Source organism: Syngnathus floridae, chromosome 7 (assembly GCF_059516105.1).
Source record: "Syngnathus floridae isolate MCC-2025c chromosome 7, RoL_Sflo_1.0, whole genome shotgun sequence".
Taxonomy (NCBI): domain Eukaryota; kingdom Metazoa; phylum Chordata; class Actinopteri; order Syngnathiformes; family Syngnathidae; genus Syngnathus; species Syngnathus floridae.
The window spans coordinates 9,415,858-9,436,738 of record NC_142419.1 but is presented as its reverse complement, the minus strand read 5'-3'; the positions used below and the strand labels follow the sequence as shown (position 1 = coordinate 9,436,738).

Below are 20,881 nucleotides of genomic sequence, written 5' to 3'. Positions count from 1 at the left end.
TGTTGAAAGAAAAAAACATCAAACAGCAATGGTGTTATTTCAGTATGTGCTTATAAAAACAATACAATATTGGTGATCTATTGATGTGTGATATGTTAAAATAAAGCTGAGCTTTGGGCTGCTTATACTTTTATTCAAAAGAACCTTGGGCGTTAGAAGCAACCTCCATCTGAAGGGCCCACCTTGTCGTTTCAGCTATAACAAACTTAATCACAGGAGGTGATAATTTTTCCAAACTATTTGAAGAAAAAAAGGTTCCTAATTTGTGTCTCATGACTAGTGCCTGCAGAAATTTTATTAACTTTATTTTGTGCATGATAGTCTTATGAGTCCTTTGGAGTTCCTTGCATAACGATGTGCTTTATAATTGGCTCCATATTTCTAGTCTGCCACTCGAAGACATAGATGAGGGGGATTTGCTGAGTCCCTTAGTAGAACCGACTCCCATACAGCGTAATTCTTTTAGATTAGCAGATATTGTTCACCTCACTACCTCTGGGAAAACCGACAATGTACCTGCTGGTGTTTTGCATGGCAAGCACACCATGCACAGACCAAGGAAATAATTTAACCACGAGAAGTGATGATCTAAGCAAAGCCACTGGTGCCAGATGGCAATAAGGGGATGAAAAGCAGGTAGTAAAAGCCTGAGGTCATGATTAAGTGGAATGCTGTATAAAGCAGAGAGAGGCAAATAAATGTCGCATAGTGATCAACAAATGCTGGGAAGCACAAGGTACACTACTTTCTCTTCCGTAGGGATTTCAGGATAGTTAGCAAACATATTTTCCAATTAAAACGTACTTTCTAATTGAACCATAATTTAGACAAAACTAGAGACACTAGCAGACGCCTTACCACAACACCATTCAAGGACACATTTCATAACCGTGCAAAACACTCCTATTCACTCCATTGAAAATAAGGTGATGTTTCAAATACCCGACAAGTGCCATTAACATTTTACTTCAGGTAGTGTCGTCTTCAATGAAGTCAATCACAAGCTCTGTGTATATATTGGTAATCATCACGACGTCTGCGCCCTTGATTTCTTGTTAATTTATTGTCAATTTGAATGTGCTTGTGTCAAGTATAATAACTTCTATCATTATTTTTTGTTTGTTTTGTTTTGCTACTAGTAATAGCAGTCAAGTCTGGTAATAGTAGCAGTAATGTGCAACAAGAGGAAATTAAACTCCCCCTCCTGTACGCGTTAAGTCAACGGAGCTATGGTATATTTTAATTAGAAGATAACATTTTAATTAGTTATTTATGATTCTTTTCAGCCATTCTCTGTTCCGCTTATCTTCACTATAAGGTCGCTGGCGTCCTGTAGCCTATCACTGTTGTCTTGGGGCAAGAGGGGTAGTACACCATGAATTGATCACCGTGATTGTATTACAAATATTTCTTTTTAAGTCACATTATTTATCATTTATGTACAGCACTTTCTTACAGCTGTGGTTGCTGTGCAATGCCGAATAAATAAAATTAAGTTGAGTTTTAAGTAAATCATGACATGATATTCAAATTAAGGAACGCATTTTTTTTTTTACGCCAATCAGAAACACAAAGTTACTCGAGCTGGGGCTTGAATTGAGAAAAAACATCATCTTTCACTTTTAAGCCATATTGGCTTGTCACCACATCACAAACATGCTCCACAACACCCGGCCTATATTTTTTTTGAGTCATTATATATCTAAGTATATTGAGAAACCCATTATTAAGTCCACAAATACATCATACCTGTTCTTATCCATGCAGCTCACTGAGTTGAATATGAAGACAAAATGAGATATGCAGTATGTTAAATTTGTTTGCGACAAGAAAGAAACATTTGCAACCTTTTGCAGTTACTATTTGCAACATTTTAGGAACCAATATTATCTAGTAGGTGTGCAAATTCTCACAGCTCAGTGAGATACAAGTTTTAAGTTTGACTGTGATTTCACTCTGGGAGTGATCGTTTGTTTTTGTCAGGTTATGGGCTTATTTTAGTTTTCCTGTTTGTAACTTCCTTGTTTCCTTGTCAAGTCACTGCCAGCTTATCTGCCTTGCACTTTGTCAAACTCTATCCGGGCGCTCGTGTCTTGTCCAGTTTGCTGTGTTCTTCTAAGTCTTTGCGTATTTATTTGCCCGTTTTTGTACTGTGTCTGTAGCATCTTGTATATCGTATCATACGTGCTGGTGAGTCTGTCCAGCTTTTTTTTCCTTTTTCATCATCTTTTTATTAGAAATTTTGATCATGTTCAAAACATTTGTTTTTTTGATATGTCATTTTTGATCTAGTTCTGTCTTTGGCATGACTTGTCAACTTTCCTTCGCTTTGGTCTTGTCTAATACATGTTTGTTAGTGTGTCCACCCCCCCACACACACAAAACCGCAATTATCACATATTCACCGTGTGATGCAACTATCATTGTCATCAGCAAATTTTAGCTTCATCATATATTCACAAACCACGACTCCTATCCCATGCTGCCTGTAGAGCAAGCAGAGAAAAACCTTCATTTTATTGAAATCCATTGAATAATTTTTGTATCTTTCAAAATTATCATACATCATAGTAATTAAAATTGCTCATATTTCGATGTTGATGCTCATTTGTTTTGAAAGGAAACGGTACAATATTTCAACCGATGGCGTATTTTTCTTCCCCGTTAAGGTGCATGTTGATTAAGCCATGTACGGTACATCGAGGTAATTATTTGCATTGGAGAGCAGCATTACTCTGTTTTTATTTTGGATAAGATGTTAGAAAAGGAGTGAAGAATGGTGTGAGTCTCCTCCCACCCTTCACCATTCCTGCCCACATTAGGCCCCTGAGGAGGTGATCCAATGCGCCTGTATGTCAAAGATAAAGGCCTGCTCACCACATCCCCAGAGCTGGATGAACTTGGCACTGAACACACCACCAGTCTGCTCATGCAACCGAGCCCGCCACTGACACTAAGGATGTTGAGAAATTGGGGGAGATGTTCAGTGATAAGCAGCCATGGCACCAGAAATTGCACCAAACAGTAGAATTTTCCTTTTAGCGAAACATTCCAAAACATCACATTCTTCACTCTGATTGGAAAGAGTCCACCAGTCAACGAATAAAAAACTCTAATGGCATCACAGGATAAAAATCATGAAAACATCTGAGTTTGAATTTGCCTTTTCCATTGTGGATATAGTGCCTCAACTGATATTTATTCTTCCACTTTCCAATCCCAAATTTAACTTTCTACTTGCGTTTCAAATCAGTATCTCATTATTTGAAGGTGGTATTCGAAAACGTAATATTTGACAATGTACTGATTAAAAAGTGACCAGGGTGCAGGTGCATAACTCATGAAATTCAGTTTAGAATTATTATTTATGTATTCTGATTCTTTTTAGCATGAGATAAAAAAAAAAGTGAACATACATAGTATCATAGTTCAATTAATCCAATTTACAAATGTGTCTCAACACAAAATGAATGAAAATACAATTCATCACTTGAGAAATAAAAGCACAATTTTATTATGATATATGATTATTTCCCAGATAACTAAATTACTCTACAATAAATAATAATCTAAAAAGTCTCGAAATGAAGCACAGTAGTTTTGGTGCCTCACTTTACTGTGGAAGCAATAAATCATTGAAGTCATTAGGTTCTGTTTGTTGCTGGTGTTTTCTTTTTTTTCTTTTTTTTTTAAATTTGCATGGTAGATAAGAATGTTAGAATGTTGCTTAAAATATTTTTTTTCCAGTACAGTATATATATTTAACTGGAGCAAAAGGGAGTCCAGGGCTGAACAAACAAATTGGCCATTGACAGTGAATTGAGACAGAATTAGTTTTTTTGTCAATGCGATCAACTATATTTGAAGCTACATGATGATAATATTTTAATGATAGATGACACTAGAAAATGGTTAAACAAATGTTAATTTAAGACAAAATAAACATCTCTCAATGTTCAAGTAAGGTGCTTTCTAAAGATGATGTTTCCATCAAAATCTTCCCGGAACTCATCTGGAAGTCATTATTCAAGTCGCTGTGATTGCTCACAAGAAAAAAAAGTAATTTTCTATCAAAGCAGCTGCCAGTCACTTAAGATCAGTATTCTCTCTCTCTCTCTCTCTCTCTCTCCCTCTCTCTAGCTCTCTCTCTCGCTCTCTCGCCCCACCCTCTTGTTTTTGTCTCACCCATGTTCCGCCCCCCTTGTCCCACTCTCCTCAAGCTGCAGTTAATTAAAATGGAAAGGATTTGCAGTCAGTAATTGAAGACTTTTACCGGAAGTTAATTAAAAAGCCTGATGAATCATATAAAGAGCATGTTGTGTTCTTAGAGATTTGTTTTAAAAGCACCCTGTTACATTGACATACAGCCATGAACAAAATAACAAAAACCCATGACCTATTTTTTCGGAGAACAAGACAAAATATGGTAAATAATTAAAACAACAATATTGCATCATCCAACTGCTAGTATTCTGCCCCAACCACAACACAGTAAGCAAATTACCACAATAGAGGATCAACATAATGATTTTGTTCTCACCCATGTTGCTATTTATTAGAAGATGGCAAGATATGTTTCAAAAAAAGATTTCATGCGTAAGGATTTTCCCGACCAATCAATTGGGCTGTTATGCCCAGATCCAATTTGTAGGTCAATAATATGGAAATATTTTTTTCCTCTCATAAAGCCCACAATTCAGATCAGGTGCATCCAACCATGTTCAACCATGATGTCGCTACAATTTAATCGGAATTACAGAGGTAGATTCAGTTGATTGAACATGATATGGAAACAGTTGACAGTACCTCAGAGCAAAGAGCGAGCATGACTGCAAAAAAGTTGTCCACAAGTTTGCCCTGAGCTACAGGTCTGGGGAAATGCTACAGTGCCCTCCAGAAAGAAGAAAGAAATACGTTTGGAAGCACCAGAACTCTTTCATGTGGTGGTCACACGTTTAAACTAAGCGATCGTGGGAGCAGGGAGAAGGTGGCCCAGAACTTGATGGTTATTCTATCAGAGGTTTAACATTTTTTCTGTTGAACGAGGAGAACCTCTGCAGGAAGGCCAACTATCCCTACAGCAGTATAAAAATCAGGCCTCTGTAGTTAAAGTTTCAATAAAAGTCATCAATGAAAGGCACATGGCAGCATCCCTGGAGTTGGCCCGAAGGTCTCACAAACCATGAGAGACTACATTTTCTGCTCAGATGAGTGAAAGATGCAACTCTATGGCTTGAATGCCAGACTGGTTGAGATGGCATTGCATATTTCCTGGCTAAAACTGTCCCTAAAGTGAAGCATGGTGGTCGACTGGTGGCAGTATTGTGGGATATTTTTCAGTGACAGAAATTGGGATGCCAGTCAGGATTGAGGGGAAGAGGCGGAAATGTATAAACAGATATCCTGGATCAAAACCTGCTCCAAAGGACCTTGACCATACTGGTGCAATTGTCAATCTTTCTGCAGGAAAACACAAAAGCAGTTTTGAATGTGATGAACTATCTCTGGTGAGATCTGAAAATTGCCTCAAGGAAAAAAAGAAAAATAAACGATTGGCAAAACAGATTTTTTTTGCGGAAAATACGGAGGAGGATTAGGGCTAAAAAAATGGGGGTTACAGGATTCTGACTTTATTGTCAGAATTCTAACTTTAGAGTGAGAATTCCCACTTTAAAGTCAGAATTAAAGTGAGAATAATGACTTTATTCTCAGAATTCTGACTTTAAAGTGGGAATTCTGAGGATAAAATCAGAATTCTGACTTTAAAGTCAGAAAGTGGGAATTCCCACTTAAAATCAGAATTCTGAGAAAAAAATAATCTCAAATTTTTTACTCCACATAATTCAATTACATCGTTTCAATTTCAATATATAAATATTCACGCAGTTTTCTGTTTTATAAGTATGCTAATTGGAAGGTGTCAATATACATTACAGTAATGGTCTGCTTTGTGAACACTTGGAAAGATTTCTGGAAATCCTCTATTTCGGTATAACGTCATGCGACACAAAATCAATATGCTGTACTTGTTTCAAGTATCATGTCATATAATCTGCTGTGCAAAGACATCTCTACTCTTTGATTGCTTGCAGTGAATATCTTCCAAACAGGTCAAATCAAACATCAGTATATGTAATGGTGTAAAATCCCCACTCCTTGACAATCCAGAGCACAGCATTCAAGTACATAAAAATCAATAGAATCTCTTGTGAAAGCCCCTTTGAGAGCAGCAATGTCGTAAACAATGGCTATTATAGGAGCGATATGAAAGCATGGGTTGGTTAAAAGCTCCAATGAGCAGACAAGGGGCAAAAAAGGTATGATGAATGCAACATTAATCATGATTTTTTTTGAGGTTCAGGACAAGTTGCGATTCTCCTTTTGACCCCATGATGAGTTAGATGCGGGGAAAATGGGCAAATGGAGGGGAATATTGGACGATTGTGTGCTAGGAGGCAGTCATTTGCGGATGGACATCAAGGAAAGAGGGATGTGGGTACTGCAGATGGAAATGATGAGCAAAAGCTACTTGGAATTCATAAGAGCAGAGAGCTTTGGACATGCTAGCTTGTTTTTCCCCATATCCCACATAATCAGCTGTAAGTATTCAACAGAAATAAGAACTGTCAAGCAACATACGGTTGATATAACCTTCTAAGTTTATTTATTCTTCAAGCTGCTTTCAATTGATAGTGCAATGTTTAGATTACAATATGAATCTGTTGTGCCTCACTCTAAACCATCTTGTTTATTCAAATCATCATGACACTTTTCAAACCACAAAAACTGGATATCAATATTTTGCAGCTAAAAAAAAACAAATTCTCTAGACACAAAGGAAGAAGCCAGAAAGGCAAGTGTCTCAGTGCAGGAAAGATCAGTAAAGTGAAGGGATTCGTTGAAATAAGCTTGGCACATGGCAGCCGCTTGCATTATGAACATCCAGTGATTCCCAACTCTTGGAGTTTGACAGCAACGTGCCATGGAGCGACGGCTGATAACAGCGGTGGGGCGGCTTTGAGCGAACAACAAAACACAGCAGAGTTAGCTCTGCATGTGAATCCTGACATCAGTGGGATCTGCCTATCAGAGGATAGATAGAGATGATGGCACAGTTTGATGCACATAGATATTGTTTGCCTTCTCGATCAGCACTAAAATTCAATCATATATTCTAAAATAGTCACTGTCCGCTCTTCTTGAGTCAATAATTGATAACAGATGATGGCGTGTATTGTGTCAGCATGTCTATCTTATTGCCAGCAGGTTGTGGGTTTGAATCGAGGCTTAAACATTTCTCTGTGGAGTTTGCCTGTTGTCCCTCTGCTTATGTGGGTTTCCTCTAAGGACTCTGGTTTCATCTTTCCTCGTGACGAACGTCTAACGAGTCTTTCGTGTATCTTCAAATGCTAAGTGTTACACTGCAAACATGATTGGTGCTTCCACCTCATATCTGGCATGTAGTTTAACCCATTAGAAGTGGTTTTCATCTGGGAAATTTAAATTGAATCAGTTCATTTCCTCCGGCGGAGTGGTGTTTGAGGCACGGGTGAAGCAGGAAAAAGGACAGATGGAACTAAAGGAGATCTAAATTGTGTGGAGGTGCAATCATGGGGTGTCTTGTGGTGGAATGGGTGCTTGGCTGATTTGTTGCATGTGAACTTGCTATTTTCCGTATCCCTGCCACCGCTGGCTCAGGGGAGAGAAGCTACGGGGCATAACTGGAGCCAGAAGACGAAAGTCAGATTGAATGTGATTCACTTAATCCCACGTGTGTCAGCAGCTAACTCCACCTGATTTTTGAGAGAGATGTGGACATCCCGATGGATCACTGAACAGCATTGCAAACCCGACCCGATCCTCACACAGCCACCACCTGATAGGGACTCCGTGTTTTTCAATCTGCAACTCAACAGCTTTCATTTGAAGCGAAAAGTCAGACTTTAAAAATGATAAATAAATAACAAACATTTTACAATGGGGGGATGTCAAGAGTGCTTGATCCCTGATGCAATACAGCTGAGGTTTTATGTTGGCATATCAAAAGCAGTGCTCATGATTTATTAGAGGTATTTGCAGTCAGATGTATGCCCCCTATGCTCCCATTTGCATCCCCCTTCCCCTTCCCATCCCCATGATTCCCTATTATCAAAAGCAAAAATAACACATCGAGGATTTATTATCCTGTTGGTGAGCCAGGCTTCATTTGCACAACAGAGGCCTCAATCGTCATCCTGGCAATGATTTTGTTTTGATTTATGCACAGAGAGCGGTGTTAGGAGTACATATTCACCCCTCTGCTCTCTTTTGTCTACACTGATGCTGATCTGAAATGTGATGAAACATGGACGCTTATCAACGCCATCACCTGTTCTATGCAGCATGTGTTAATTCGTTAAGCAAGTTTTACTTGGAAAACAAATGTTTTTTTCCCTGAAAACTGCACTTAACAGTCTGGCATAGCTGTATGCCAAACTAGTAATTATGTTTGTGTGTATGCGCATGTAACTGCACGGATTTAATTTATAAAGAATGATTATTAACTAGGGCAGCACAGTAACACACAGGTGAGCACGTCCGCCTCACAGTTCAGGTGGTGCGGGTTCGAGTCCACCTCCGGCCCTCCCTATGTGGAGTTTGCATGTTCTCCCCATGCCTGTGTGGGTTTTCTCCGGGCACTCCGGTTTCCTCCCACATCCCAATAACATGCATGGTAAACTGATTGAGTACTCCAAATTGCTGGTAGTTGTGAGTGTGAGAGCGAATGGTTGTTCGTCTCTGTGTGCGCAGCGATTGGCTGGCAACCGGTCCAGGGTGGATGGATGGATGGATGGATGGATGTCACTCATAACATAATTTCCATTATTGTCTGAATGTACACGAGCAAAAATGCTTTACAAAAATGCTAATACAAGGATGCACTATGTTATTGCAATGAAATGAACAAATATGAGCGCCATGACTAGCAAACAAAAAATGAACTTTTTTAAACCTCAAGTGTCCCTTTTCTACTTCACTATTCTGCAAGACAAACCAAACAATATCTTACCAAATCAATCATCTTATAAAATGTCTTCCAATGTAAATGAACTAAATTAAGTTTAAAAAATGCAAGCACTTAATATTTTCATCAGGTTACAAGAAGGGAAACAACAGCAGATTGAAAAGGTATTAGTTTACATAAAACTTTGTATTATAAGATCACCGGGATCATCTTTTATTCATATCTCCCTTATTATGAATAAGAAGAGAGTCATAAAATAACCACTGCTGTGTTGCACAGATGTGGTGATGCCATGGAAGTGAAGAAACACAAGGTTTTGATATGTTGTAGTCTCTTGTTTGGTTAAGTTAATTGATCCGTGCACAGTATGAATACAAGTATAATCAATTCTATCCCCAAAAAAAAAAGTCTGTGGTACAGGCACACACTGGCAATGGATCACATCATTCATGTCAGTGGCCAAGTTTGTGGTGAGTGCAGCTTTAATGGTGATTAGTGTGACAGTAGATTGAGCTTTCTACTAGTGTCTACTCTGTTGAGCTGCACCACTTATAAATTCAACCCAATCTTTCTTGGTTCTTGCTATTGTGCCATCTTGTTTTTGTTGTTTGTATATTAATCTGTGATTTAGAGTTTAAACTAGCAAATAAACTTAGTTCAATAACTGGTGTGGTGTAATTGACTGCACATGAGGAGCCTCTCTCACATGCGACAGATAAATGAGAGTATTAAATTGTACTGCCATGATAGGCCAAACCCTGAAGAGAGTGGAGGGAACTACTGCCAAATGAATCCTGGAACCTTTGCATAGTGATTTTTATTAATTTTGTTTTTTTCTTTTTTTTTTAACTCTAAAACCTATTCACTGTGAAATTGATTATTGAACGAAGAGACCACATTTATTTTTCAGTGGTACTTATGAAGACAAGAAAAGTGTTCAGCGCAACAGCGTATAAAAGCAGCAACCAGAGATTAACCTGCTGCTGAGCTTTTAACTGGCTGCAATAAAGCTTGCAAACATAATACTAAGATGATTCCTGAATGTAATTAAATATGCAAGTTAAAAAGAGAGAGACAGAAAGAGAAGCACTTCCATGAATAAGTGGGAGGAGGTAATGCCTGAAATTGGAGAGCAATAAATGTGATTAATGTGCTCTTTTGATGTAGCTTGAAAATATCGGCACAGTTGTAATGATGACATCCAACCTCTGAAATTAAAATGTTTGCAATTACCAAGATTTACAAATAATACATAATCTGTTTTATTGAAATATATTGGTTGGAAATCCATTTGTGTAACCAAATTGCGTAAATGGGGTCTGTTAGAACACAGCACAGTACTAGTAGTACTTAGTAATGATAGTTATAACTGTGCTGTAATTTTTAATCCTCCGGGTATTTTGACAAAAGTAACTCGCGGCATCTCAAGGCATCTATGAACCATTTCAAGTCTCCCTCTGTCTCATTTAAGATGTGAATTCTTGCCTTAGCGGAAATGTTGAAGATACTTAATTTATAAGGCAAAAAAAAAACCTCTCTTGCTTTGAGAGAGAAGAGGTTAATCACTGTCACAGATGGAAACAAACTGTATTGTCGCCCACTATATGTCTAATGCAGTTTCTATGACAATAAATTGCGCATTATTTTGCCTTTCGCAAATTATGTCTTTTAGGCAAATAAATGATTTCCCTCTCTCAGCACTAAAAAGAAAATAAAGACACTTGAGCGCTGAGTGACATTTCAATTAGCCCCCTGTGCTCCAACACTAATAATCAGATTGTAAGCCATGTAAAGGACAGGGCAGGCCATTAAAATATCTTTGAAAACCTTCACGATTTACTGCGGGTTGTAGATTTTGCTTGTATTGTCTGACAGTGCGAGTGCCGAACCTCCACCACCATCCACTTGCCCATCCCCAGATGAAGTACATGCTATCTTGCTGTAATTGCCGAGGAAAACTGATTTACCGGTGTTGGGAATACTTTATATGGCCTTTAATTTCTCCCTTCAATTGCAAGGCTCCTCATTCATTCTGTTTAGGGCCCTTCAGAGTGATATTACTGCAGACGAGATAACCATATTACGTAGACTTTGACCATGCAATCAGACAAGCTGAGCTATCTTTACATTCATGTTGACACCAGAATAAAACATGACAAATACATTGTTCCTATTTTGTATTTTATAGCAGTTCTTTAGCATCATATCAAACCGGATTTCATTAAAATAAAACATTAAAATTCAACAACACTCTTAATCTGTTCAATAGCCAATCTGTTCGTTGCAAAACAATGTTTTTGCAATTTAATTTTAATGAAAATAGAAGTGACGGGTTCTAGGGATAAACTATAGCATTTATAAAGCCTTTAATAAAGATGTGCAATATTTTAATTAGATTTTGAGTAGGTAAGAACTCACGAATGTTAAAATAAGATGTTGTGGTCTCTTACTAAGTGAAAGCCAAATCCAACAATGAATTCAGGCTCTTCAGGTAAGGTTGCATTTACTCGTTGTGCTGTAAATATACCATGTCAATGGAAAAGTACTGCAGTTTTCATCCCCATCAAGGATAATATTTCATAATATTTTTCTGATAATCGTCCTACACGGATGTTACATTTTCATCTCTGTTTGACGGTCGGATCATGAGCATGTCAAAAGTGTGGCGATCCTTCTTGATATACTGAATCGTTAAAATAATGACGTTTAATATATATATATATATATATATATATATATATATATATATATATATATATATATATATATATATATATATATATATATATATATATATATATATATATATATACATATATATATATATATACATATATATGTATTTTTTTTATACCTTTTCATCCTTTATAGCTGAATGTTCACATGACCTGATTACAGTAACTGTAAGTGAAGTTGTTTCCTCCCAAGTGTGACCCAATTCGCATATGGACCATTGCACTATGAAAAATATTAAAAATTGGATATCTACTGATCAGAATAAAATTTAAGTTACTTTCTTGGTCTCCACCAGGGCAAAGAAAATCATCATCTCAGAGACAGTTGGAAAGTAGCATTACCTGATAGAAAATGGAAACAACACAAAGCACAACCCTGTTTAAAAGAGTGGCAAAAAAGATACAGAACACTTGATGTTCCCACTCAGTGCCACACACAGACCTCCATACAGCCTCTCAACCACACAATCACTTCACCTAACATCATACTCATTCACATCACCATGTCAACATACCCCAAAAAAACATCCATTCTGTCACTCACAAATACAGGTTCAGTCCTGTATCCTAACACTCTATCACAAGTATTCATAGATTTGTACTAGACCTGTCCCCAGCCCTCAATCTTTCATGGTACACAAGAAATTCACCTGCTTGCGTGCATGCGTGTCTCAAATGCAACAGTGAAACTTGTACAGATTTTCTGAGAGAATCATCATATATCTGATTATATCTAAAGCAAGCTCACACATCTTACTGATTTTGAACTATTTGGATAAATTTTTTGTCATGGCATTTTGTAGTGGAAAGAATCAACGCTTGTTTTATGTCCGCCTGTGAACCACTGTGAGAAAAGATAGCGCCTGCCTTGTGCAAAGCCTGCTGACCTCTGTGATGGGTTGCATACTGCTTACCATAAACACAGCCAACAAATTCATATCTGCTCACATCAAACAAAAGATACCATATCGTGAATGTACTGCAGAATAAATGACCTGCCTGGACCTGTAAAAGGGTGGATTTGATTTGACAAAAACTTTCAGCACCAGAATGGTTAAAACATTTTTGTGAAGGCTAAACCTCGAATGTAATTTTATTTCTCATAAATACTTATAATTTGAATGTTAAGATATTTAGTTTTTGCCCTCTGTGTGGAGAGTGCTGGTAAATTACCAAAATTATTTGACAGGTATTGCTTGAAGACAGTTCGAATCGTGCAGGACATGTAGTGCGTAGCAAAATAATGACCCCCTGACAATAAAATGAGAAGAGATCAGTGCTGTTGGTCACACCAGTAATATTAATAAAAAGGATAAAGTTACAGCTAAGATTAACATCATTCTAATAATTCCCACCCAAATTTTGAGCTAAAGTTTTTTGTTTAATTTAAATTGACTTTCATTTTTGTCCTTTTTATTACATTTTATAATTTGCCAAACGGTACCAAGTACAAAATTATAGATGTCTTTCCTTTGTATATGAGAATGTCCAAGGTTATGTTTTTTTTTATTTTTTTTTTTATTTTATTTTTTTAAATCGGAATGGATGTCACAATGTGAACAATACGAAAGCATAAACTTCCCTGTTGCACAAAAAACTTTTTCAACATGAAAAAGACATGGAGCATACATTTAAATTAAAGCACATGACGAGCTTTTTCTATAAAAGATTTACATGTTTGTTGAGGTCCAACTTTATCTTGGGCCACGTTCTCTAATTGTTGAAGCAACAACACAAGTGGATATCAGACTCCAGATGGGAATTGTTGCTGAGGTCAAACACCATCATGGTTACTATGTGCTCCTTGACAACAGGCTTCTTGGTGCAATTTTGAACAGGTCAGCCACACATTTCAAGGATTACTTTGAACTGTATTGATTTTGAAGATGTTTCAGGTGCTGGGGGTCAGATCACAATTATCAGCTTTCTGTGCTTTGCAATTTCCAACCAATTTAGCTCATTGTGGAATCCTTTGGGGTCATAAAAGTAAAATAGTCCTGGAACCTTTAGCTTTCTACAGAAACATTTTGAGTGAGACACTCGTCATAAATTATTGAGGAATTTCCAGGGTTCAGTTTATAACAACTAAACATAAGGTGACCTGCAGTACATGAAAACAAAAAAATAGATATAAAATAACATTTTTTTTGTAAATGTCCCAATATAAATGTAATAGCAGTGAAAGAGCTATTTGCATAACATTTACACCAGATATTCTCAAATGATTCCCAGGACTGCACTAACAATATGCCATCATAATTATCACTCTTTGTTTTTGTTCCAAAAGGTGTTCTGGATGAAAATTATGTCATTACTCTTCAATATTTCTTTAAACACCTTTCTGTTCTGTTTGATCCCATTGTGTTAAGTCCTCCTCTGCCCTGCTGCTTCGCAGACTTGATTAGAACAAGAGTGTAAAATATCAAGGCCAACCATGTTGCGTCTGTGGGGAATCTTCTGCCTGACAAGAATGGACTGAATGTGGTTCCTTGAGAGACAACTGACTGATTTGCTAATGTCAAAACACAAATTGAGGCTAAGACACTTCTACACACTCAACACACATGCAAACTGGCAGGTGTTAGGGGGGACTCTAACACAGGACATGTTGACTCGATCAGATTATCTCCAGAAGTGGAAGCTCAGTACCACCAAAACAGTGATGGCCGCCTTCCATCTTTACAATGAGAAGGCAAAACATGAGCTTAACGTACACGTTAATGGACGTTCTCTACCTTCCTCTGCTGAGCCTACATACCTTGGCATTAAACTCGACAGAGCACTCGCGTACCGCTGTCACCTAGAGTCACTGCGTAAAAAGCTCACAACACGCGTCAGGCTCCTGCGAAGATTGGCTGGTTCAAGCTGGGGAGGTGAGAGTAATACAATTCGTACAGTCACTCCAGCCTTGGTCTATTCTGCCGCCGAGTATTGCGCACCTGCTTGGTGTCGTAGTGCTCACATTCATCTAATGGACAAGCCAATAATCGACGCTCTGCGCTTACTGACAGGTTTCCTTCTCCCCACACCAACGAACGAACTGTCCATACTTGCAGGCATCCAACCATCCGAGCTCCACCGTAAGAGAGCCACACTGTCTCTGGCTCGCCAGGCACAGGAGCCCGGTCACCTTCTGCATGATCGTCTTCTCTCTCCAACACCTAGAGGACACCGGCAACGCAAGTCGAGACACTCATTGGTCCCTGCTGCACTGGAGCTGCTAAATGAAGCTGACCAGTCAGGCAGCAATGTAACAACTTGGGAAGACAGCAAATGGAACACGGAAAGAAAGCTCTTCTCGGCTTCACGGATTCATTATAGAGGAAGCTTAACACCACCAGGAATATGTTTCCCCAGACCAGCTTGGTTTAAGGCTTAACCGCTTTTGAACTGGTGTTGGGCTCTTCAACCATGCACAAATGGGGTTTGGCGCCTACTGCGGCATGCGAGTGTGGCACAGAGGAACAGACTGCAGACCATGTTATAACATCTTGCCCCATCTACCACCATCCTAATGGGGCTCATGGTCTGACCTCCATAGATGGCACTCCAGTCAGCTGGATCACTGACATTTGCCCCCAAATATAACATCGACACCTTTAAAGAACCATCTAGAACACATCCACAGAGAACAATCTTTTGGACCTTTTCTTCTGGTACTCAACAAATGTGCAGGCCCAAGAAAAATAAACAGATGTGTCACATTCCATTTATGTCAAAACTCAGCACCCGTCTATCATCTAAATGTGTCACTTTTGAAGCAGAGTCCATAAAATACATTCAATCCAGCTCGATAGGGCAAATAGGCAAAATATGAAATGAAACAAAAGTCTATGCCATTGTGATTTATTTATTATTATTATCCTCCAATTTAAATAACTCATCATTTTGGGGCTATTTCCAGGACACGTGTATTTTTAATTAAAATCTAAATAGTCACCACCATACATCATTTTTTAAAGTAATTTTATTCTGCTCTTACCATTGCCATTTTAATAAAGTCTCAAGCAACAAAGGTCACTTTCCGGGCCAATCTAATTAATTGAGTTAGCAAAGGGCTGCTGTGCTTTGTGCTGTGGTTTGCAAGATGTGCTCCTTGAGCTTTGACCAGGCATGCTTGAGAAAATTCTGGACAAACAAGATGCATTGTCCTTTCTCACTACAATGTGAGCCCCTTTACTGCTGGTTAATTTGATGTCGATGTGTGTTATTGGATTTTATATTCCATAATTGCATACAAGTCTGATTGAGGAGATTCTGAGAATGAAGAAAATCTCCAGGAGTATGCTTTATGTGTGTCTGCTATTGATTGCCGATGAGCAGCCTTTTTTGGGGTTCGAAACCGGTCTCCAGCCTTCCTCTGTGGCGTTTCCATTTCTCCCCGTCTTTGTGTGGGTTCTCCCTAAGTACTGTGTGTTCAATATATAGTACATGGTAGGTTAATGAAAGGCTCTTTCCCATAGATGCTCGCGTATATTCCCGACTGGAAAGGAAGGCATTCTTAAATGTGATACACATTTCAGGAAAATGACAGTTTTTTTTTTTTTCTTTTTTTTTCTTTTAAATCCTAGCATATGTACTATTTGCAACAATCTTAGAGTGGCGTAACAACAAGTTATCAATTTGCCATGCAGTTGAAGAAGGAAATCTCTGCCACTGTCATTCATACTGTTTTTTGATTTTTTTTTTTTTTTTATATTTATGACTTAGAAGTGCATACATATTCACTGTTCATCATCTGCACTATCTTAGTTTTTCTACTTTTGCCATATAAATTCAGGTTATGTTGCCACTGAATGTGTCATAGACCATTGAAACCAAATGCAGAGGAAACCTTTATTTCCGTTTCACTTATAATTTATTAGTAACAATTATTAAACCAATGTCAGTTTCTGATTAAACACTGCAATAGACACAAAAGCAGAAAATACAATTAATAAAACTATTGAAACAAATTTCAGAACAGTTTTTAACACGTGCTGGGAGACACAATCTGGTTATAAAATGATATTGCTCACACTGCCAAAGATTAAAAAGGCTAGATAACAAGCCTCTATAATATCCACCCATCATGTGTATGTACTATTGAGACAGAGAACAGAGTAACATTGGCTTAATGACACTGTGAATTATGTTTTGTAATATCATTGCTTTTTGCAATTTCACATTTTCCATGTCTTTGTCAGCATGACAATAGAAACCTTCTCAAAGATTTTCTTACAGAAGTCTCAATAATACTAGGTACACCTGAGCACGAACACTATTTAAACGCAAGTACTGTAGATCCTCAAATGAACTCCAGTATTTAGTGTGTGTGTGTGTGTGTGTGTGTGTGCGCGCATGTGTGTGTGTGTGTGTGTATGTATGTAAATATATATATATACATATATATATATATATATATATATATATATATATATATATATATATATATATATAGTATCTTCAAATTCAAGGACGCAAAACACCTTGAATGTTTGTGTAAGAAATCCAAAACACTAACTCGTGAATTCCATCAATTCTATTGCAATATGTCTGCAAAGATGATATCATGTTGGAGTTTTGTCATAATCAATATGTTTGTAGTGAAGGGAGAACTTGGAAAGTGTTTTTCTTGTACAGTAGGCATACTGTACAACATGAAGCGATTCTTTAAAAATATGGATTTCTTAACCTACAACTTGAGGAACGGGTGGAAAGTCAACAACCTAAGCTCTATTAATCCTTGGACCCACATACTGTCCAATATTCTTAAGCAGAATGCAAATTGGTTCTCTCTTACATGCTCGCAATGGGTTGTTTTGGGTGACTGGTAGTGACACAAATGAAAATACCACCTGTCATCTGCTGAACCTTTGATTAGATTGGATCAAATAGATGAATTGCTCTCCGTGCAGCTTATAGTGTTATTATCAGAACTGCATTATCCTATGCATCCTATAATATCACAGAGTCTCTTCCACCAATCTGAATTTATTATGGAATGCCCTTCCATGAATATCTCTTAATATAGTCATCTGGGACTCCACTGGAAATTGCATCCTGTCACTCAGTTTATTGTATCGCCTTTAGTAAATACCAAGTTCCATATAAGGGTTCTCTCACCAATCCTGACCATACAATTGGAAGTGTAACCAACATGAAAAGGAAAAAAAAAGAAAATTAGGCTAAAATTGTTTTTTTGTCTTCATTGATGATGTATTACTTAAGCAGCAAATGTTATATCCATCTCATGTGTTTTGGGGTTGACTTTCCTCCTTTAATTTTAACTGTGCGTTGTGTAAATAAATGCGTGGACTATTTCAACACGTTTTTGAAACAACATGCAAACTTTCTCTGTGGGCTTTCCTTATTTTGTAGCATTACTTCATATTCCACAAATGCTATATTAATCTGAATACTATGTTTAGACGAGTGGGGCCATATTACATATACATATTATTGTGAAGAAAATTTTGCGGTTGACTTCCTCTTTAAATTAATTATTATTTTTATTATAATCTTCCTTTGGAAACCAAAAATCACATCATTTTCTACTAATTTCTCACGAAAATCTATTGACCGCTTAAATTTTATAGGTCTGGTTTTGGATTGGATTTTGTATATATGTATATTGTATATATATATATATATATATATATATATATATATATATATATATATATTGCCTAGGAAACCAAAGTGTCGTCTATGGAATCTTAAGAAAGAAAAAAAGAAAAGGGGGGGGGGTCTTAAAAGGGGAGAAGGGTCTGTCTGGGAGGAGGGGAGTAAAGCTGCCAAGCCGCTCGTATTCTGATTCTAATTAGAGTTGCACCCTCTGTTTCTCCCACGACTGCTCCCGTTGCCAGAGTGAGGATATGCACCTCGCACACAGACTCGCTGAGGAGAGGGGCAGAGAGAGGGAGGAGTCTTCATCCCCCATGACTGTGTTACGAGTGGTCGAGCAAGGAAGAGCCAGCGAGAGAGAGAGAGAGAGAGAGAGAGTGATGGAAAGAGACTGGGCGAGTGAGCGCTGATGCGCTGGAGTATGGAAGACCAGCGGGACGATGCACGAGTAAGCCAGAGAAGACAGTGAAAGTACAAGAAGCTCCCATTAGGACACAAGCATGTGAGGCTGAGCTCACCACTGTCAACTCTGAAGACTGACACACAGGAAAAAGACAGAAAAAGACGAAAAAAGAGAAGGAGGATCGGCAGAGGACTGAAGACACTCTGTAGCGTCTTTCCTGTGGTAAACGGACACACTCAAAGGAGAGCTGTAAGCATCCGTCCCTCCGGCAGCATAGAGGAGCACTGTGTCTTGTGCCGGCCAACTTCACACTCCTTTGCTGTTTTGTTTTCATAGGCTTTGCCCTCTCACACTCTCAATCATGATCCATCGGGTCCTTCTGCTCCTGTGGATCTTCGGACACGGTAGGATATCTTACATTTTAAGTTGTTGATTTGCCTCATCTTGTGACGGTTGGGTGACTTACTGGAAGGCACATGCTTATGTTTGACTTCTTCCCTTGCTGTCATGTCTGACTGAGCATGCTATCATATGTGAGTTGATTTACTCAGATGTGCCCTCATAAGTCCAAGTCACGAGAGATCTTTTTCGGAAGCTTCTGTGTTTTTTCCCCGATTGTGCAAAGAGTTGTCTGGGTTTTTCTCCTTCATTCTGTCATTGCAGTCAAAGGCGACAAGTTAAATACTCTCTTTGTCGGCTTGGTATTCCTGTCTCTCACGCTCGCACACACACACAAACACACACACACACACACAAAGCCCCTCTAACCCCAGTCCAGTCAAGCGTTTACTCTTGAGCCACATTGCTTTGAATTGACAGCCCTTTCCCATTGAGTCCAACAAACGGGTATTCTGGCAGAAGGAAAAGAGAAAGAAAGTGCTGAATTTAGATGACTCTGGCTGGGTCGCTTTTGGACAGTTCACTTTGTGGTCAGATTGACGATGGACTTGGTGGTTCTCCGGTTCGCCCTGCTGTGTTTATAGTCAGCAGGATTGAGCACACTGCTCCTACCTGTTTCACTTAACATTACCAAAGGTGTCTCTGTCTCAGTCAGTGAAAAGATTTGCCAGAGAAAATCAGAAAATTTGGGGAAGGCAGATAGGGAAGTCTGTTGACAAGTAGACAACAAACTTGGCCAACACGGCTGTTTGACATGCTGATTTATAGCACAGAGGAAATAACACCACTTATCCATCACATCACTTTGCTGTGGTTATGCTTTCCTGCTGACTTTATGTTTTGTATAGAGTAAAATGCTGATAGACTCTAATGGTAAAACACCGACAGTCTAATTCCCTTCTTCAAGAGAGATCACCCACTTGGTGCTTTTTACCTCCCAAGTTTTTGATACAAGCTGTACGACAATTATTTTTTTAGATGCCCTAAATGTGGCCAAGGTTGTTTTTGTTTTTTTCCCCTGAAATTGTATCACCCTTACAGTGCCATCTGTGCTTATTGTGATGTCAAAATACATAATCAGCCTTTCAGCCTTATCTCGTTTAGGCATCTGCTGGAATTTCTATGACAGAAATCACAGAAAACACCATAACAACATAAACAGATGTATCTCAGCACAGCGGTTGTGTGCTAATAAATTATTACTGCTAACACTTTGAAAGAAAAAATCACAATACGTTGTGATAATTATGTAACTGAAGAAAGTCAAATATTTTTTTGCTGACAAAAACACTTATGTTTATGTGTATGTTTTTTGCTTAAACGTAACAATAACATAACCACAAATACTGACACGTCTCGGGGTAAAGATTAATGCTTATTGAAGAGCAATGAAACTTGTTTCTGTCGGTAGCTTGTTGTCAGTGCACGGAGTAGAATTTAATCAGACGGCAACAATATGGATATTTGATGGTGGTTTATTCGTTTGATCAAAATATATTGTAATATCAATATTCTGTCCCCTCCCCACTGCTAACGGTACAATTCATCTTCATTTTGCTTTAATCCCGTTTCCAATGTACAGCTTGAATGCTTTCCTCATGATGTCATCTACAAAAACACTTTGCTTTGCACTTCATTGTATGCAGCCATCACAATTTCATGCACACAAAATCACCCCCCGTACACCATATTACAACTGAAATAAGGGTGCACCCTTGGTTAACACCTTAATAT

General features: G+C 38.2%; 1 protein-coding gene across 4 annotated transcripts in view; it reads left to right on the top strand.

Annotated features, from left to right (window-relative positions):
• kirrel3b (kirre like nephrin family adhesion molecule 3b) overlaps positions 1-20,881 on the top strand; it is a 259,565-nt gene that overhangs the window by 97,438 nt on the left and 141,246 nt on the right. For all 4 annotated transcript variants that reach the window (XM_088381352.1, XM_088381355.1, XM_088381354.1 and 1 more), the window contains exons 3-4: positions 18,588-18,997; positions 19,085-19,152. In XM_088381352.1, the coding sequence (XP_088237478.1) occupies positions 19,110-19,152 (43 nt within the window). In that variant the 5' untranslated portion in view covers positions 18,588-18,997; positions 19,085-19,109. The remainder of the gene's footprint in view (positions 1-18,587; positions 18,998-19,084; positions 19,153-20,881) is intronic.